The sequence below is a fragment of the Ornithorhynchus anatinus genome, chromosome 18 (genome assembly GCF_004115215.2).
Source record: "Ornithorhynchus anatinus isolate Pmale09 chromosome 18, mOrnAna1.pri.v4, whole genome shotgun sequence".
Classification (NCBI taxonomy): domain Eukaryota; kingdom Metazoa; phylum Chordata; class Mammalia; order Monotremata; family Ornithorhynchidae; genus Ornithorhynchus; species Ornithorhynchus anatinus.
In genome coordinates, this window is record NC_041745.1 from 1,302,728 (window position 1) to 1,323,015 (window position 20,288).

Below are 20,288 nucleotides of genomic sequence, written 5' to 3' on the forward strand. Positions count from 1 at the left end.
GTGGGACACGGCTCCTGTCCCACACGGGGCTCACAGTCTACATTTTACAGATGAGATAACTGAGGCTCGGAGAAGTGACTTGCCCAAGGTCGTACAGCAGACAAGTGGCGGAGTGCTTAGTAGAGTACCTGGCACATAGTAAGTTCCTAACGAATACCAAAATAACCCCTTCCCTGACTGATGTCACAGCCCCAGGAGGCAGAGCCAGGAGCAGCATCCAGATCTTCCAACTCCCAGGGCCGCGGAGTTGCACGCTGTCGTGTAAACTAGTGTCACAACTCGGTGCAAAACCCCTTTTCTCATTCAATACTTTCGGGGTGTTATATCAGCAGGCCACAAGGGGCCAGCCCAGTGACTCAATTTACCCATCTGGAAAATGGGTACAACGAGGCCTTCCATGAGGGATAATGAGGGAAAGTGGCATTTGACACAACTTCTTCGGGCTGACTAGGCGGGAGGGGTGGGGGGTGGGGGGTGTGAGGAGGGCTCAGAGACCCTACACTAATGGCTGGGGACATTCAAGCCCCAGACCTATAGTTCTTCCTCGTTGTCCCCTCCCCTAACTAAGCGGCAGCGTGGTTCAGTGGAAAGAGCCTGGGCTTCGGAGTCAGAGGTCAGGGGTTCGACTCCCAGCTCTGCCACTTGTCAGCTGTGTGACTGTGGGCAAGTCACTTCACTTCTCGGGGCCTCAGTTACCTCGTCTGTAAAATGGGGATTAAAACTGTGAGCCCCACGTGGGATAATCTGATCACCCTGTATCCCCCGGCGCTTAGAACAGTGTTTTGCACATAGTAAGCGCTTAACAAATACCACCATTATTAAGCAGCTCTGCACAGGGCCCCCCCCCCCATAGCACGGAAGGTTGGGTGGACCCCAGTGGGTCCGGGCTGGGAGGAAGGGGAGTGCTGGTTATCCCAGCGGCAGAGCAGGTGGTAAAGTTTTACAAGGGGACTATTCACTGTGGTCAGAAGGGGCGGCCAGTGTTTTGTTAGGAATTAGTCACCCACGTCTTTAACGAGGACTCGGGCCTTTGATGTCCCAAATTTTGCCTCCCTCCACCCAACTCCTGCCAACCTCCTTCCCCCTGCCCTCCCCACTCCGTTGGGCCTTTCTGTTGGGGTAGTAAGGGGTGAGGAGTGGTGACGCAGTGGAAAGAGCACGGGGTCGGGAGTCAGAAGGACCTGGGTTCTAATCCCGTCTCCACCATGTGTCTGTTGTATGACCTTGGGCAAGTAACTTCACTTCTTTGGGCCTCAGTTACCTCATCTGTAAATGGGGTTTAAAACTGTGAGCCCCATGTGGGACAGGGAGTGAGTCCATCCCGGTTAGCTTGTATCGACCCCAGTGCTTGGTAAACTGTTTAACAAACACCAGAGTTATTATTATTAGGGGTCTTCCGAGGGGGTCGCTGGGGTGGAAGTGGGGTCATCGCAACTATCTTCATCACCAGCCCAAAGGGGCGGCCCAGGCCAGAGCCCCTCATGCTCCTGATGATCCTGCACTGACCCTGCACTTGCTTGGCCCAGAACCTGTCCGGAGCTGACTACCCTCCAGCCAGAAGACCCCAATCAGGGGGGTGGGACATCGAGGTGCTTGGGGTGGGGGTGGGCGTGGGGAGGGACAAACCCTGGTCAGGGGGCGGGGGGGATACGGACGGATGGATGGACACGGCTGTTCCTCTGACAACTGGGACACTGGGCCTTGTGTGGATTTCCCAGAAAAATAAGGATTTTGCCTGGAGTGTGCGAGAATTGTGGTTGTGGGGAACCAGCCTGGAGCTGAAAACAAGCTACTTCGTGTCTAATCAATCGATCAGTTTTACTATTATAGTGTACTCGTTCATTCATTCATTCATTCATTCATTCAATCCTGTCTACCCCAGGATTTAGTTTAGTGCTTGGCACTTAGTAAGCGCTTTAAACTGAACTGGACCAAGCACTTGGGAGACAGTAATTCAACAGAGTTGGTAGATACTTTTCCTGCCCTCTAAAATAAGGGGACCGACTCTAAAATATCCATGCCGGGGAGTGCTCTTTACTTCTCTGTGCCTCAGTTACCTCATCTGTAAAATGGGGATTAAAAGTGTGAGCCCCATGCGGGACAGGGACTGGATCCAACTTGATTAGCTTGTATGCACCCCAGCGCTTGGTACAGTGTCTGGCCCAGAGAAAGCGCTTAACAAATGCCAATATTATATTATCATTAACTATAACATTTATAGTTAATATAATAATAGTATATAGTTAATATAATAATAATAATGACGATAATTTGGGATATAAAGGAGGCTCCCCAGAAGCTTCCCCAGCAAGGAGTTCCGCGATCTGACCACCAGGGGGCGCATCTGGAAAGAGAGACAGAGGCAGAAGGTAGTCAGTCATTTTTATCGAACACTTACCATGCGCAGAGCACTGTACTAAGCGCTTGGGAGAGTACAGTACAACAAAAAAAAAGATACATTCCCTGCCCACAACGAGCTTACAGTCTAGATAGGGAGACAGACATTAATAGAAATCAACAAATGACAGATATGGACATAAGTGCTGTGGGGCTGGGAGGCGAGATGAATAAAGGGAGCAATAATAATAATAATAATAATGTTGGTATTTGTTAAGCGCTTACTATGTGCAGAGCACTGTTCTAAGCGCTGGGGTAAACACAGGGGAATCAGGTTGTCCCACGTGGGGCTCACAGTCTTAATCCCCATTTTACAGATGAGGTAACTGAGGCCCAGAGAAGTGAAGTGACTTGCCCACAGTCACACAGCTGACCAGTGGTAGAGCCGGGATTCAGGGGGAGAGGGAGAAGGGGAAAGGCAGGATTAGTCAGGGAAGGCCTCTTAGCCAGTCAGACAGAAGCAGACCTACAAAATGAGACAGAAGCGGCGAACAGAACATTGAGTATTTTTACGGTCTGCTCCGTTTCCCGCGATCCCCCGCAAGGCCTCGCGGGCAGAGCCGGATTTTAGATCAAAAGCCAAAGCTTCATCTTCAGCCCCCACCCAATCCCCAAATCGCTTTGAGAGAAGATTCACCCTCCACCCTACACCTCCACCCGTCCCTGCAACCACCTCCTGCTTCTTTCTGAAAAACACGAGTCCGCGAGAGCTGGGCCTGGGGAGGGAAGTGACAACTTCTCCCTTGACAAAGAGAGGCGAGTGACCTCTGGGAGATCTCTGAGGAGGGCAGCTCCCACCTCTCCTCCTACGGTTCCTGCCGGAGCGGCCCTTTATAGTCTAGGACTGTGTCCACCCTGCTGCCCTCCACCCGGTAGACACCTTCCTCCGTGGGGCCGAGTGTTCAAATGAATACCATTGGCAGAAGGATCCTCCTTCTCTCCTTCCGGTCCCAGTCCCCTGCCCCCACCCCCCGCATCTCACCCTCCGTCCCTCTCGCTTCATTGGGGGCTGGGCGGTGGAGAGGGGCCACGTATACTTAGTAATAATAATAATAGTATTTGTTAAGCGCTTACCATGTGCCAGACACCGTATTCAGCGCTGGGGTGGGTACAAGCAAATCGGGTTGGACACAGCCCCCGTCCCATGTGGAGCTCACAGTCTCAATCCCCATTTTACAGATGAGATAACTGAGGCACAGAGAAGTGAAGTGACTTGCCCAAAGACACGCAGCAGACACGTGGCAGAGCCGGAATTGGAACCCATGACCTGACTCCCAGGCCTGTGCTGTATCCACTCCACGACCTTCCACCCCTTTCAGAACCGGGCCGGTCAAAGAAACAGCATGGAGTAGTAGGTAAAGCATGGACCTGGAAGTCAGAATGTCATGAGCTCTAATTCCACACTCTTGTCCGTTGTGTGACCTCGGGCAAGTCACTTCACTCCTCTGGGCCTCAGTTCCCTCATCTATAAAATGGGGATAGAGATTGTGGCCCTCATGTGGGACAGGAACCCTATCCAACCGATTTGCTTGTATACACCCTAGCACTTAGTACAATGCCTGGCACATAGTAAGTGCTTAACGAATACTCTTATTATTTTTCATTCATTCAGTAGTATTTATTGAGCACTTACTGATAACCAATCATATATATTGTGCACAGAGAACTGTGCTAAGTGCTTGGGACAGTACAATGCAACAGAGCTGGCCCCTAGACAGCCCTGGACACCCCCTTCCCCCAATCCAGGACTGGGCGGCACTTACTTCCCTCCAGACCTAGATTAACCCAGCCAAAACTGGCCCGTACTAAAACAGGTCCAGGCCCGCACTGTTTGCCGTTTGCACGAAGCTCTCCGGACCAGGGGACTCCCAAGCATTTCCTGTTCAGTTCAGCCGGTTCTTCCCCGTAGTAATTGTTTTTATTAAACGTTTACTGTGAGTAGAGCACTGTACTAAGCAGTGGGTAAGAATACTTTCTGGCTTCAAACTAAAGATGTGTTCATAGATCCAGGGAGAGATTATGGAGAGAGGGGATGATCCAGGGTGACCGGAGGTTCTGGAGCAGCAGTAGATAGGGAAGTGAGAGATTAATCGGGGAAGGCTTCCTGGAGGAAACGGGACTTCAGAAGGGCCTTGAAGATGGGGAGAGCAGAGGTCTGCCCCGTGAAAAAGGGAAAGGAGTTCCAACCCAGAGGAAGGAGGTGAGATGAGAGTGAATCCCCTCTTCTCTCAGAAATGCGGGGTGGGAGGGAATGGGCGGAGGAAATGGGGAGAGGGGGCGGTTTGGGGTACTGGAAAGATTCAGAAGCTCGAAGCTGCACCCCCGCCGCCCTTGGGAGACCTCCTCACCTCTTCCCCTTCCCCGCCCCCCTACTGCCGGTTAGAGGATGTGGTCAAATGGAAACAGTGCTAGAGCACAGAAAAAGAGCACATTTATTACCCAGTGCATGCGACAGCCCTGCTCTGGGGCGGAATCCCTGGTAGGAGCGAGGGGCAGAGGGCAGTGGCGGAGGAGGGAGGGGCAGGGTCGGGGTGTCGGGAGAGGGTTGGAAGAACAGCGGGGGGAGAGGACAGAATCCGGGGGGGCTGAGGTGAAGAGAAAGGACTGTGGGGGTTGGGGGTAGAGTTTGGGCCTGGGGAGGCACTTCTCCAGCTTGATTTTTTTTTTTGTAAGGTATTTGTTAAGCGCTTACTATGTGTCAGACACTGTACTAAGCGTAGGATAGATACAAATTTACCACGGTGGCTGGGGGGAGGGAGTTTCTTCTGCCCTACCGGGCTGAGGGTGGGCCAGGGCCTGGGTGGGATCCGATCTCAGTTCCATGATCCCCCCGTCCCCGGCCCAGTGGTCACCCCCCGGGGGTCCCAGGGCAAAGCCGTCTCCTCTTCGGCCCTCCTCGCCTCCCTGTCCCTAACCCCAACCAGAGACCGGAGACCACAGCGGAAATGGAGCTAGCTGGTCTGCTGTCGGGCAGGGAGAAGGAGGGCAGGACCAGGGGCTGGGGAGGATGGTGGGGGACTGAGGCTGAGTTGTGGAAAGGCTGGGGAGAGGCTGGAGAGAAGATATTTCACTCACCTTGTTTGAGCTGGGGGTTGGTCTCCCCGGGGGTAGAAAAATTCCCCGCTTTGGACAAGTCCAAGTCTCTGGGTGTGTGGGTTTGGCAGGATGAGTGTGTGTCAGAGGGGGAGGGGGAATGTAACAGAATCAGAGGTTCCTCCTTGGTGGCTACTGAGTTAAAGGGGAAGTAACAGGGACGTAAGGCCACCCGTCTTCTTCCGCCTTGCCCGGCTGGTTGGTTCCAGGCAACAGGGCAGAGTACAGGCTTCGGGGCCAGTAGGTCAAGGATTGTCAGCCTGGTTTCCCCTCGTGTCTGCTGTGTGACCTTGGGCAAGTCATTTCACTTCTCTGGGCCTCAGTTTCTTCATGTGAGAAGCAGCATGGCATAGTGGATAGAGCACGGGCCTGAGAGTCAGAAGGTCATGGATTCTAATCCTCACTCCGCCACTTGTCTGCTGCGTGACCTCGGGAAAGTCGCTTCACTTCTCTGGGCCTCAGTTCCCTCATCTGTGAAATGGAGATCGAGACTGTGAGCCCCATGTGGGACAGGGACTGTGTCCAACCCATTTGCTTGTATCTACCCCAGCACTTAGTATAGTGCTTGGCACACAGTAAGTGCTAAACATATACCACAATTGTGATGATGATTTTGATGATAGTGATGAAGGAAGAGGCTAAAGGGAGAGGGGGCAACCCTCCTGATTCCAAACTCTGTCAGTGTGGCCTAGTGGATAGAGCACGGGCCTGGGAATCAGAAAGTCCTGAATTCTCATTTTGGTTCTGCCACTTGTCTGCTGTGTGACCTTGGACAAGTCACTTTACTTCTCTGCGCCTCAGTTCCCTCATCTGTAAAATGGGCATTAGGACTGGTACACGGACTGTGTGCGACCTGATTACCTTGTATCTACCCCAGTGCTAGTACGGTGTCAGGCACATAGTAAAGGCTTAACAATTACTTTTAAAGAAGAAAAAAAAAAGGGAGGTCCAAAACCTGATTATCTGAGGCCTTGAGGGGAACAGGTTCTGGACAGAGAGGAGCATTATCACACATTACCACAGAATATTAGGTAAAATGAATGAAATGCAAGCCCTTAGTGCTTGGATCTGGATCCTTGGACTCAATCCATCTAAAGCAGTGTGGCCTAGTAGAAAGAGCACGGGTCTGGGTGTCAGAGGTCCTGGGTTCTATTCCCAGCTCCTCCACTTAATCAATCAGTTGTATTTATTGAATGCCCACTGCGGGCAGAGCACAGTACTAAGCGCTTGGGAGAATATAATAGAGTTAGTAGACAGGGTTCCTGCGTTCGAGGATCTTATCTTACTGTCTAGTGGCAGAGAGAGACACTCAAAATAAATTTCAGACGGGAGAAAGTACTAGTTTTAAGATAAGAGTGTAGGTGCTGGTGGAGGAAGGGGAAGAGAACCTCAACAGCTTAGGTGACCCCGGAAGTGCTGAACTGGCAGTAGGGGACACATGCGGTGGGGAGATGAGGGGTCAATCAGGAAAGGCTGCCTGGAGGAAGTAGAATTTCAGAAGGGCCGTGAAAATGGGGAGGGCAGTGGTCTGCTGGATGTGAAGACAGGAGAGGATGCCAGGAAGAAGGGAGAGAATAAGCAAGGAAGTCGAGGGCAGGACAGATGAGGGGGAAGTACCGTAATTAGGTGGATTTTTTTTTAATGGTATTTGTTAAGCTCTTGCAATTTGCCAGGTGCTCTACTATGCACTGGGGCAGACACAAGCTAATTACACTGAACACAGTCCATATCCCACTTAGGGCTCACAGTCTTAATCCCCATTTTACCAAGGAGGGAACTGAGGCAAGGAGAAGTTCAGCGGCTTTCTTAAGGTCACACAGCAGACAAATGGTGGAGCTGCGATTAGAACCCACTTCCTCTGATTTTCATGCCTGGGCTCTTTCCACTAGGCCACGTTGCTTCTCAGTGTGACCTGAGAGAAATGGAGCTTGTGAACTGAGGTGAGGCGGGAGAAGAGTCTAGGACAGAGAGCTGATTCGGTGCTTAAGAGCTGCCAATCAAGATTTTCTGTTCGCCTTGGAGAGGAAGGAAACATGACTATTGTTCTCTCCCAAGTGCTTAGTACAGTGCTTTCTGCACACAATAAGCGCTCAGTAAATACGACTGATTGAATCCGCAGATAATCTATTTTAATGTCTGTTTCCTTTTGTAGAATATAAGCTCTTTGTGGGCAGGGGACACGTCTACCAATACTGTTGAATTGCACTCTTCTAAGCATGTAGTTCTGTGCTCTGCACACAGTAAGTGCTCAGTAAATGCCACTGATTGATAATTGAAAGCCTCATCCTCCCTCCCATCCAATTTTTTTTTCCTCTGGTTGCAAAACTCACAGCGGGTTTCCCCTCTTTCTTGGCATTAGATACGGGGGTGGTGAACTGTTGGGCGCGGGAGGTGGAGCCCCGGTAGGGCTGAGCAATCCGCAGACCAGTTAAGCAAGAATTTATTGAAGAAATGATACTATGTGTTAAGCACTTACTGTGACCTAAGCTCTGTACTAAGAACTTGCGGTAGGTACGAGATCATCGGCTCAGACGCAGTCCCCGTCCCACAGGGGAATCACGGTCTATGGGGGAGGAAAGCGAGATATTGCGTCTCCATTTTGCCGATGAGAAAAACCGAGGCCCAGAGAGGTTAATTGGAGTGTCTAAGGTCACCCAGCAGGCAAGTGGGGAAGCCGGGATTGGAATCCAGGCCCTCTGCCTCCCAGGCCACTGCTCTCTCCGCTAGGCCATGCTGCTTCTCTCAGCTCCGAAGAGTAGCCGTTCATGCCTGTGGAATCCCAGCTGAGAAGCTGGGTTCCCACCTCTTCGCTCTGGGAGGGGTTGAGAGCTGGATCTGACCCTTCCTCATCTCTGCTTCCATCCCACAGGTGAACTCGAACCACCCCCCGCTCCCCACTCCGCTTCGCCACCACGGAGAAGAGGTGATCCGCGCCCTTGGGACAGGAGTGGGTGGCCCATGCTGACCTCGCTGACCAGACTCTGGGCATGGGACGGTCAGACGCAGAGATCCGGGCCGGGCCACTCGCAGGGAAGGTCGCCGGGGGCAGTCCCCCAGGGCTTGTCCGCCTCCCAGGGTCAGTCACCAGGTGACCCCCGGGCTCTGGGAGAGACCTCAGAGGCCAGGGAGGGGAATGGGCAGAATACGGAGCCAGCCCCGAGGTCTCGGGTGGCGTCCCCAGGGACTGGGAACCGTGGCAGCTGGAGGCCCTTCCCAACACGCTTTTGGAGGGGCTTTCTCTTCCTCCTCTTCTTCACCGCAGGCTTCCTCCTTACCTTCTTCTACACCCTGGGCTGGGGGCGAGAGACTTGGGGGTGGACCGTCAGGGTCTGGAGGGTGAATGGGACCGGAGGAGGCCCGGCCAAAGAGTACCTAGGAGGCCCGGCCATGCCTAAGGAGTACCCGAGACCGGTTAAAACGGACGGGGGCCTGTGGACCATCAAGCCCCAGGGCCGTCTGGGTAACCAGATGGGGGAATATGCCACCCTGTTCGCCCTGGCCCAGGCTAACGGGCGACCGGCCGCCATCCTCCCAGCCATGAAAGACAGCCTGGCCCCGCTCTTCAACATCACCCTGCCGGTCCTGTCCGAGGATGAGGCCAGAGCCATCCCGTGGGAAGACTACTGGATCCACGACTGGATGTCGGAGGAATACCGCCACATCCCGGGCCGGCACGTGAAGCTGACGGGCTACCCCTGCTCCTGGACCTTCTACCACCACCTGCGGGCTGAGATCCGCCGCGAGTTCACGCTCCACGAGCCGCTGGTCCGCAAGGCCCAGGCCTCCCTGCGGCAGCTGCGGGAGGAGTGGCGGCGGGCACGGTGCCAGAGCCCCGAGGGCTGCCCGCCCGGGGACCCCACGTTCATAGGGGTGCACGTGCGCCGCGGGGACTACGTGGAGTTCATGCCGCAGCACTGGAGGGGCGTGGTGGCCGACCGTGGCTACCTACAGCAGGCCCTGGACCACTTCCGCCGGCGCTACGAGCACCCGCTCTTCGTGGTCACCAGCAACGGTATGCAGTGGTGCCGGGATAACATAAATGTCTCCCTCGGGGACGTGGTCTTCGCCGGAGACGGGATAGAAGGCCACCCGGCCAGTGACTTTGCCCTGTTGGTCCAGTGCAATCACACCGTCATGACCATAGGGACCTTTGGGATCTGGGCCGCCTACCTGACCGGGGGCGAGACCGTCTACCTGGCCAACTACACCTTGCCCGACTCGCCCTTCCTGAAAATCTTTAAGCCCGAGGCCGCTTTCCTGCCCGAGTGGATCGGGATCGCGGCTGACCTGTCGCCTCTGCACAGCCGCTGAATGGGGTTGGGGGGCTCAGGGCGGGTTCTCGGTCCGGTCGGGACTCTACCAGAGCCCCTCCGCAAGGCCGCCCCCACGTCCCCAGCCCACCCCCCGCCTTCATCCACGCCGGTTGATGGCTGCAGAGGAAGGCACCGGCCACAAGAAGTGGCAGGAGATAGGACCTTCTTCATTCAACGTCCTTTACGGAAGCAGCACGGCCTGTGGCTAGAGAATGAACCTGGTAATCCGAGGACCTGGATTCTGATTCTGACTCCACCACTTGCCTGCTGTTCATTGATTCATTCAGTCATATTTATTGAGCGCTTACTGTGTGCACATCACTGTACCGAGCGCTTGGGAGAGTACAATATAACAATAAGCAGACACACTGCCTGCCGACAATGAGAGCAGGATCTGGACTCTAACCGTCTACAGGCTGTGTGACTTTGGGCAAGTCATTCTACTTCTCTGGGCCTTGGTTTCCTCAACTATAAAATGGAGATTCAGTATTTTTCTCCATCCTATTTAGACCGAGAGCAGCGTGGCTTAGTGGAAAGAGCACGGACTTGCGAGTCAGAGGACGTGGGTTCTAATCCCCGCTCCACCACTTGTCTGCTGTGTGACCTTGGGCAAGTCACTCAACTTCTCTGGGCCTCAGTTACCTCAACTGTAAAATGGGGATGAAGACTGTGAGCCCCACTTGGGACCACCTGATTACCTTGTATCTACTCCAGTGCTTAGAACAGTGCTTGGCACAGAGTAAGCGCTTGAGAAGCAGCGTGGCACAGTGGAAAGAGCACGGGCTTTGGAGTCAGGGTTCATGAGTTCGAATCCCAGTTCTGCCACTTGTCAGCTGTGTGACTGTGGGCAAGTCACTGAACTTCTCTGTGCCTCAGTTCCCTCATCTGTAAAATGGGGATTAAGACTGTGAACCCCACGTGGGACAACCTGATTCCCCTGTGTTTACCCCAGCGCTTAGAACAGTGCTCTGCACATAGTAAGCGCTTAACAAATACCAACATTATTATAACTAATAATAATCTCGTATCCACCCCGGCGCTTAGAACTTGAGCTTGACACATGTGAAGCACAAAACAAGCCACGGTTATTACTATTGTTATTATTATTATTATTGTGCAAATGCCCGGATGGGACCCCTCCAGCCAGGTTCGTCGGAAGAGATGATGCCCTGCCGCCTGCCTTCGGATCCGTCGCATCCTCTAAAGGGCGCCTGCACCAGTCACCAGTGGTCCCTCTCCCGGTTCCCGAACGATCTCCTCGCGCTGTACGAGAGGCGACCTGGCCCGGCTACGGCGTGACACGAAGTGAGGGATAGGGAGGGTGTAACGTCGTGCATGCGCTGTATCCTCCGGCTGTAGGCCGCCTGTACGACCCTCTGAGTGATCAGGTCCTTAATGAGCTCTTGGTGAACATGAAACTTGCCTACCAACTCCGCTGTATCCTCCTCTCCCAAGCGCTCAGTACAGTGCTCTGCACCCAGTAAACGCTCAATAAATGATGACGGTAGTAAGGTCGAAACGGACCTCTCGGGGACCGAGCCTTGGTAGAGTTTGATGTCGTTGAGATCCGAAGCTCGTGGTGGACGCCGGAGGAGCTGGAGCAGAAATCTTCAAGGAATTCCCCCCCCCCCACTCCAGTCTTGCCCCCCAACAGGGACCCCGAGATTTGAAATCGTTAATCTGAAATCGGCTTTCTTTATGTCACAGAGACCCCCGCCGGGACTGCCAATGGGACCAATGGGAGAGTGGGTTTCTCTGGGTCGGTTTAAGAAACGAAGCCAGTTTTTGTCCGTGAGAAAGTTCGTGCCGGAGGATGGACAGGGAGCGTGTGTGTCCAAGAGGATCCAGCTAATCCGGATAATCGAGGGCTGGCTGGTCCTGGCGCCCGGGCATCTTAGAACAATGCTCAGCGCTTAGAACAGGGCTTGGCACCTAGGAAGCGCTTAACAAATGCCATTATTATTATTATCATCTTGCGGGGGTACCGGGAAGCAGGGGGGTCACAGAGGCTCAGCGGACGGGATGAGGGCTCCTAGGGGCGAGAGGTCGAGTCCGGACTCCGTCCTGGGGGGAGAGGGGGAGGGGGCTGTTTCGGTTCAGAGGGCATTCATCCCCAAAACCCCAAAAAGGTTTTAGCTCCTGGGAAGCCTCTCGAAAATCCCAAAGCACCCTCCATTCCTGACCGACTCGGCCGGCCCAACAGCCCGGTGAGGTAGAAGAACGACGGTCCCTGCGGGCGGGAGAAATGGGGAAACTGAGGCACGACGGTGGGAAGAGGTAGAGGGACAAGGAGGGGTGGGGGGGGCAGGGGGCAGTCGTCCAGAGGGGCTCACAGGTAGCGGTCCAGACCCGGCGGGAAAGCCGGCTGCCGCAGGTAAGGGCCGTTGGGGCCGAACTGGGCCAGCCCACCGAGGGGGGCGGCGACCAGCCCCAGGAGGGCGTCGGCGGGGGGCTCCGAGGGGGGCAGCCCCAGGCGTCCGGGGCCCCCGTAGAGCTGAGGACCCCCGGGGGGGTATCCGGGCAGGTGAGGAGGAGGGGACGGGGGGTAGGCCGGGTAGCCAGGCCCCACCGGGACACCGGGGGCGCGGCCCAGGGGACCCCCGGACGGGCTCCCGGCGGGGGCTTGGAAGCCGGACCCCTCGTTCGGGGGGCCCAGCCCGGCCAGCTCGGGGGTCGCCTCCGAGCCGGGGCCCCCCTGGACCTGCTGCTGGAACAGCAGGCCGTCGAGGCGGAACAGGGGCGACCCCGGGGCCGGGTAGGCCTGCGGCTGGGAAGGGGCGGGGGGCGGCGGGGCCGGGACCCCATAGACGGCGGTCGGGTAAGGGGGGGCGAAGGCGCTGCCCCCCGGAGGGGGAGGAGCCGCTCCGGCCACGACCCCGGCCTCGCCCCCGGCCCTGCCCCCGGCCGAGAGGTCGGTGCGCTTGAAGCGCTTTCGACGGCGCAGGAAGCTGCCGTGGTCGAACATGTCCTGGGCCGCGGGGTCCAGCGTCCAGTAGCTGCCCTTGCCCGGGTTGCCCGGCTCGCGGGGGATCTTGACGAAGCAGTCGTTGAGGGTCAGGTTGTGGCGGATGCTGTTCTGCCACTTCTTGGAGTTGTCGCGGTAGAAGGCGAAGCGCTCCGTGATGAAGCGGTAGATGCCCCCGAGGGTCAGCCGGCGCTCGGCCGCGTTGGCGATGGCCATGGCGATCAGGGCGATGTAGCTGTAGGGGGGCTTGCCCCGCTGCACCGGACGCTTGCGACGGCGACCCCCGACGGGCCCTCCCGGGGGGTCTCCCGGGGGGGACTCCGGCTTGGCCCGCCGCAGGCCCGAGTCGGCGGGCGAGGGGCTTTCCGGCGTCATGGCAACGGATGCGGGATGGTCCTGGGGGGGGCGGGGACGGCTGCCCCGCGACCCCTCCCCCGCCCACCGACGGACCTCCCCGGGGAGAGGATGGAGATGAGGGAGAGGGGCCGTCCGAGCGCTTTATATGGGCCGAAGCCCCCCGGCCCCTCCTCCATCCCGACCCCTCCCCTCCCAGCCCCCTCCCTGCGAGGCACCTGCCCGGTGAAAGGAGGGAGGGGGTCCGCTCGCCCCTCCCCGCCCCTCTCCCCGCCTCTCCCTGCAGAGCCGGGGGGGAGAAGGGGACGGGGGCCGACTCAGCGGTGGGGAGGGGGTCCGGCAGGCCCCCCCCTCCCCCCCCCCCCAGGCCGGCCGGGCGATGGACGGTCCAGGCCCGCGATCCCCGGCTGGGAACGTGGAGGGTGAGGGGAAGCCCCGGCGGGATAGGGCCGGGAGATCTGTGGGCTGTGTGGCCTCGGGCAAGTCGCTTCATCTCTCTAGGCCTCGGTTATCTCATCTGTGAAATGGGGATTAAGACAGTGAGCCCCCTGTGGGACTCTGTCCAACACGATTTGCTTGTATCTACCCCGGCGCTTAGTACAGCGCCTGGCATATAGTAAGCACTTAACAAATACCCCAATTATTATTATTACCGTTCCCTCCCAGGGACCCGGGGTGGGGACGGGGGGCTTTCCCCAAGGAGGGACTGGGGTCTCCGAACTCTTCTTCGGCAAAGATCTCTTCTAGACTGTAAGCTCCTTGTGGTCAGGAAACGTGTCTTCCCACTCTTCTACGTTATACTCTCCCAAGGGCTCAGCACAGCGTTCTGCACCCAGTAACTGCCTCAGTAACCTCATCTGTAAAATGGGGATTAAGGCTGTGAGCCCCACGTGGGACAAGCTGATTATCTTGTATCTATCCCAGCGTTTAGAGCCGTGTTTGGCACAGAGTAAGCACTTAATAAAATATCAAAATTATTATTAGTAGTGGAGGTAAATCCTCAATAATTACCACTGATTGATTGATCGATTTCTCAGAGGGCTCATCTGGAGGCGGGGGGATGGCCGAGATGGTCTCTCCTGACCCAGACTTCTGTTCCGAGTTCTTTCAACCTCGTCCTGGAGGGGAGAGGGGCTGGGGGAGGGGGCATCGTCAGAAGCAGGTGATTTGCCCTGCTGGTCGCCCAGGATTGGGGGAGCTGCATATCATCATAGTGAACTGATCAATGGTTCTTACCGAGCGTTTACTTTGTAGAGAACACTGTACTAAACGCTTGGGTGAGTGACAGTACGACAGAATTGGTAGACGTGTCCTTCGCCCACAGTGAGCCAGGTGGGGTCAGGGGCCTATGCGTCCCTCGTAAGGGGGTCCCTGGCAGTCTCCCCCTCCCGCTGCCGGCTCCTCGCCGGGCTCCTCCCCGTCCAGGCCATCCAGCGGGGGCTGGCACCCCGGGGTACTCGAAGGGAAAGTTGCCCCCCTGCCCCAGCCCCCAGCCCCTAACCTCCGTGGCCCATCTCACCTCCGGGTCTCCGACTCCTAATGGGCCTTGAGCGATGCTTTTCGGATTCGGTTATTTGGCTCAGTGGGCTGGAAGGGAGCTGTCGGTCCAGCTCCGGGGGGCCCAAGCAGGAGGCCCGGACAGGCCACCTTTAGGTCACCTCTGAGTAGCCACATCGCTGATCTCACTGCCCCTTCTCCTAATGCCCGCACTACAGCCTGTCTGGCCGGGAGTCAGGGAGCAGGAAAGTGAGAGCAGAAGAGAGAAGGCAGCTTATCCCCATTTTACAGGTGATGAAACGGAGGCCCAGAGAAGTAAAGGGACTTGCCTAAGGTAGCAGAGCAGGCTGGGGAGCATCTAGGACTTGAACAGGGTCTCTTGACATCCACATTTCCACTGGGCCACATTCATTCATTCAACCAAATTTACTGAGCATTTACTGTGTGCGGAGCACTGTACTAAGAGCTTGGGAGAGTACAACAATGAACAGACACTTTCCAATAAGTGTATTCTCTTAAGAACGTTCACTTAAGGCACCTTTTTCATGACATTGGTGAAGCTCTTACTATGTGTTGAGCACTGTTCTAAGCATTGAGGATAACACGAGATAACCAGGTTGGACACCCCTCCTTTGGCCTGGCGAGACCTCGGAGAGGGAGGAAGAAGGGTCAGCGGAGGAAGACCGGGGTTCGCCTTCGAGCCAGATGCTAATAGTTTTGGACATGATGGGCGTGGCGGTCACTATCTGCATGCCCACGTGATGTCCGGAGCCTGGACTTCACCCTTAAAAACTATGACCGTCCCACGGTGAAAAAGAGAAAAAGAAAGAAAGGAGCCGGAGGGGAAATTATCCAGGGATTTAATCCTTCTGCCGTTTGGCATATTCATGGTACATTGTCATAACGCATCAGGTCAGAGGACAGACAAAGCCCTCCCTCCTCCCCCTGTCCCCCTGCCTCCCCCCAGCTCCCCGTCCCCTACCCCTAGTTCCCCCTCCCCGCCCTCCTCAGCCCACCCACCCCTCCCCAGTGCCCCCCAGCCCGGCCATCCCAGAAATGCTGATCAAACACTTGGAATCCAGTCACTGGCTCTCTGGGGCCAGGGAGGAGGCCCGGGCCCAGAGCCGCTCACCCTAATAAAGCACGGCCCAGGGCCTGTGAAAGAGGAGGCCCCGGCCGCCTGAAAACACGGATTATCTCGTTTCACTCTCCTCGTCTCCACTGCGGCTCCCACTGGGAGCGTGCTCCGTCTGACACGCAATTCAGCACAGGATGAAAGCGAGCGGCGGGCGGGCCGGGGCAGGCGGGAAAGGAAGGGGGGACGAGACGCTCAGGACGTGGTCGTGGTGGCCCCATTTTCACGAATGACTGCTTAGTGGGAATGGAGCTCTCCCCTGTTCTTCTCCCCTTTGGCCTTCAGGGTTGGGGATGGATCATCCCACACCCAGGACTCGCCCCCAGTGACCCAGCACAAACCATCTCACACCCCGATTCCCCCCGCTCCAACCCAGATTCTCCCCCAGTGACCCAGCACAAACCATCCAATCCTCCCGACTCTTCTCCATACCTGACTGTCCCCCCCAGTGACCCGGCATAGATAATACCCACCCCCCCGACTCTCCCCTCGCCAACCCTGATTGTCCCCCAGTGACCCAGCACGGACCATCCCACCCCCTGTCTCTTCCCCTCTCCATCTTTGACTTTCCCCAGTGACCCAGCAAAGACCATCCAACACTTCTGACTCTCCCCTCTTGCTGGAGAATTCAGACAGACAGACAGTAGACAGAGCAGAACGATCAATGAATAAGAGACTGGGAATCCCTCAGGAGGCACCCAGGACAGGGCTGTGAACACAATAGGCGCCCAGTACAGTGCTCTACATAAAATAGTTGCCTAGGACAAGGTTCTGCAATGGTGACCATCCAGACCAGCACACTAAGACTTCCAGAACAGTGCTCTGCATACATACATATTCCATACAGCTCCCTGACTACAGTAGGGACCAAGTACGGTCATGAATTCTAATCCCGGCTCCATCACCCGTCTGCTGTATGACCTTGGGTAAGTCACTTCACTTCTTTGGGACTGTAGACTGTAAGCGCCTTGTGGGCGGGGATAACATCTAACAACTCTTCTACTGTCAGTGAGAAAGCGCAGTACAATACTCTGGGCCTCATCTGTAAAATGGGGATTAAGACTGTGAGTCCTACATGGAACAGGGACTGTGTCCAACTTGATTTAATTGTTTCCACCCCAGTGCTTAGTACAGTGCCTGACACATAATAAGCTCTTAACAAATACCGTTATTATTATTATTATTAATGCAGACTGCATAAAGAGGACACCCAGTAGAGTACATCCAGTACGGTGCTCTATATACAGTAGGTACTCAACAGATAAAGCTGAAAAATGAAAATCAGACACCTGTAAGCACTCCTCCAAGAAAGCCATCCGCTCCATCTCCGCCTGTCGACCAGCAGAAACTAAGAGGGGCCACCTCCCTTTGGCAGGCTGCTGGCCCTTCCTAGATTATCGCTATGATTCTAATTCCCTGCTCTGTTGTTTTTAAAGGCACCATTAGGAAGGATGAGGATAATGACCTGCACAAACAAGTTTCCTTTGGTCATTAGGAGATTAAAGTCTGTTATGCTTGTGAACCTCCCTGAAGTGTGTGGGGCAGGAAGAAGCTGGTAGATGGACTAGGGCACTGCCATCCGGGCCAGATCACCTGGGAGGCAGAAGTCCTAATCCAGGCTCTGCCACTTGTCTGCTGTGTGGCCTTGGGTGAGTCACTTCCCTTCTCTGGGCCTCGGTTCCCTCATCTGTAAAATGGGGGTTGAGACTGCGAGCCCCACGTGGGACAGGGGGGTGTCCAATCTGATTTGCCTGTATAATAATGTTGGTATTTGTTAAGCGCTTACTATGTGCAGAGCACTGTTCTAAGCGCTGGGGGAGATACAGGGTCATCAGGTTGTCCCACGTGAGGCTCACAGTTAATCCCCATTTTACAGATGAGGTCACTGAGGCACAGAGAAGTGAAGCGACTTGCCCACAGTCACACAGCTGACGAGTGGCAGAGCCGGGAGTCGATCCCATGACCTCTGACTCAGAAGCCCAGGCTCTTTCCACTGAGCCACGCTGCTTCCCCACCGCAGCGCTTAGTACATAATAATACCATAATAATAATAATATTAGATCTCTGCACTGAGAATCCCACTGCCTTCGGCTCGTGGTTCCAATCAAGTTTGACTCCTCTATGTCCCTGTGCAAGTCTCTCCCTGCTGTCAGGATCCACCCCATTCACTCTGACACTGTGGCTGTCACCTTATGGAAGGAGACTTGAGTTCTAGCCCCAGCTCTGCCACTGCCGTGCTGTGTAACCTTGGGTAGGTGACTTGGCATCTCTGTGCCCTAGTTTTCCCATCTCTAAGACGGGGGTAATAGCAGCAAGAGAAGCAGTGTGGCCTAGGGGAGAGTGCTTGGGCCTGAGAGTCAAAGGATCGGAGTTCTAATCCCGGCTTTGGCACTTGTCTGTTGTGTGACCTTGGGCGAGTCACTTCGCGGCTCTGTACCTCAGTTTCCTCAACTGTAAAATGGGGATTCAAGACCTGGGCTCCCATCTACTTAGACAATGAGCCCCAGGTGGGATGGAGATGGTATCCAACCTGATTAACGGTTCTTACCTCAGTGCTTGGCACATTGTAATTATTTAAATATATTATTCATTATTACTATTATTATTATTCAGCAAAGCCTAGTGGTAAAAGTTTGGACAGAGGGTCAGAAGATTCTGTTCTAACCCAGCTCTGCCTCTCACCTGCTGTGAACCCTGAGGCAAGTTCGACTTTTTTTTAATGGTGTTTGTCAAGGGCTTACTGAGTGCCAGGCACTGTACTAAGCACTAGGGTAGATAATCAAGTTGGACACCGTCCCTGTCCCACGAGGGACTCACAGTTTAATCCCCATTTTACAGATGAGGGAACTGAGGCACGGCGAAGTGAAGTGATTTGCCCAAGGTCTCAGAGCAGACAAATGGAGTAGTCAGGATTAGAACCCAGGTCCTTCCGATTCCCGGGTCTGTGCTTCAACCACTAGGATACGCAATTTCTCTTGATTTGTTCCTGAGAACATTAAAATCAAATTGGATAGAGATCGCTAAACATTGCAGTGCTTGTAGATATTTCCCAGGGAGGAGTCCCCTCTGTTTTATTGAATAGCTAGCTTTGTTCTATCAGAACGGGGAATTTACACTTACAATCTAGCAGTGCCCAGGTTTCAGAAGCTGTTTATCCAAGGATAACAAGATGCTTGTCAGATTCAAATTCCAGGAGAGAAATCAGGCAGAAGAAGCAATTTTTGCATCCTATCTAATCGGACAAAAGAATTGAAGTCGAAGCTACAATTCGGGGATTCTGACCAATTTCTTCATGAGAGAACAACTTTGGTTTAGAATAGGAAACATAGTACTGGAGTGATAAATCGATTAGGAAATGAATCAGTAAAATGTGTCAAGCAGCTGGAGCTAATGTTGAGAAATGGTAAAAGACAAGGCGCACCAGCCGCGTAGCCTAATGGAAAGAACACGGGCCTGGGAATCAGAGGACCTGAGGACCTGGGTTCTTAATCCCAACCGTGCCCCTTGTCTGCTGTGTGACCTTGGACAAGTCATTTCACTTTTCTGGGCCCCAGTTTCCTCATCTATAAAATGGGGATGAATGTGAGCTCCATCTGGGACAGGGACTGTGTCCAATCTGATCAGCGGCTATCTACCCCAGGGCTCAGTAATAATAATAGAATAGTGGCATTTGTTAAACACTTACTATGTGCCAGGCACTATTCTGAGTGCTTAGTACAGTGCCTGGTACATAACAAGCACTTAAGAAATATCATTAAAAAAAAGCAGAGGTTAAGCACACGGTTCAGTTTGTGTGAAATGGCAAGATCCATCCCTGTTCTCCCTCCCTGTCAGACTGTGAGCCCCATGTGGGACAGAAGCTGTGTCCGAACTGATTATCCTCTGGCCAACCCCGAGCTTAGCATAGTGCTCTGCACAGAGTGTGCACTTAATTGATGCCCTTCCCATTATTAGATCATCCTGGCGAGAAGTCATAGGAATGGTGACACCATGGTAAACCAAGTCAAAATGGTTCAGTTGTTATTTGCAAAGACCAAAATTCAGGAGAAGATTCGTGTTTGGCTTCATCAAATCTCCGCTTTAAAGTACTTATTTATACCAATCCTCAGGACCTGTGTTTTTATGTTTATTGAAGAGTACCTTCCCTCATTTATCCTGATTATTCCAGTTGTAAATTTTTGTTGTTGTTGTTAGAGTGGAACTCCTTGACAACAGGGAATGACATTTCTCTGTTTTATAGCATCTACCGAAAGCCCACTAGATGTACTATACTGCCTAAACTTTGGGAAAAGTACAATACAATAGTAGCATGACATAGCCGATAGAGCACGGGCCTGGGAGTCAGGTTTTGGGTTCTAATCCCGGCCTCGTCTGCTCTGTGACCTTGGAAGAGTCGCTTCACTTCTCTGTGCCTCAGTTACCTCATCTGTAAAACGGGGATTGAGACAGTGAGCCCCACGTGGGACAGGGAATGTGTCCAACCCCATTTGCCTGGATCCACCCCAGTGCTTGGCACGTAGTAAATGCTTAACAA

The 20,288-nt window shown here is 54.5% G+C and overlaps 2 protein-coding genes across 2 annotated transcripts; one reads left to right on the plus strand and one right to left on the minus strand.

Moving 5' to 3' along the window:
- Positions 1–4,818: 4,818 nt before the first annotated feature.
- Positions 4,819–10,100, plus strand: LOC100080706 (galactoside alpha-(1,2)-fucosyltransferase 2-like). The gene is made up of 2 exons (XM_007656431.2): positions 4,819–4,876; positions 8,360–10,100. The coding sequence occupies exon 2, from the start codon at positions 8,449–8,451 to the stop codon at positions 9,799–9,801; it is 1,353 nt and encodes a 450-aa protein (XP_007654621.2). The 5' UTR covers positions 4,819–4,876; positions 8,360–8,448; the 3' UTR covers positions 9,802–10,100.
- Positions 10,101–12,132: 2,032 nt separating this feature from the next.
- Positions 12,133–13,143, minus strand: FOXE3 (forkhead box E3). The gene has a single exon (XM_029046736.1). The coding sequence runs from the start codon at positions 13,141–13,143 to the stop codon at positions 12,133–12,135; it is 1,011 nt and encodes a 336-aa protein (XP_028902569.1).
- Between the last annotated feature and the right edge of the window lie 7,145 nt (positions 13,144–20,288).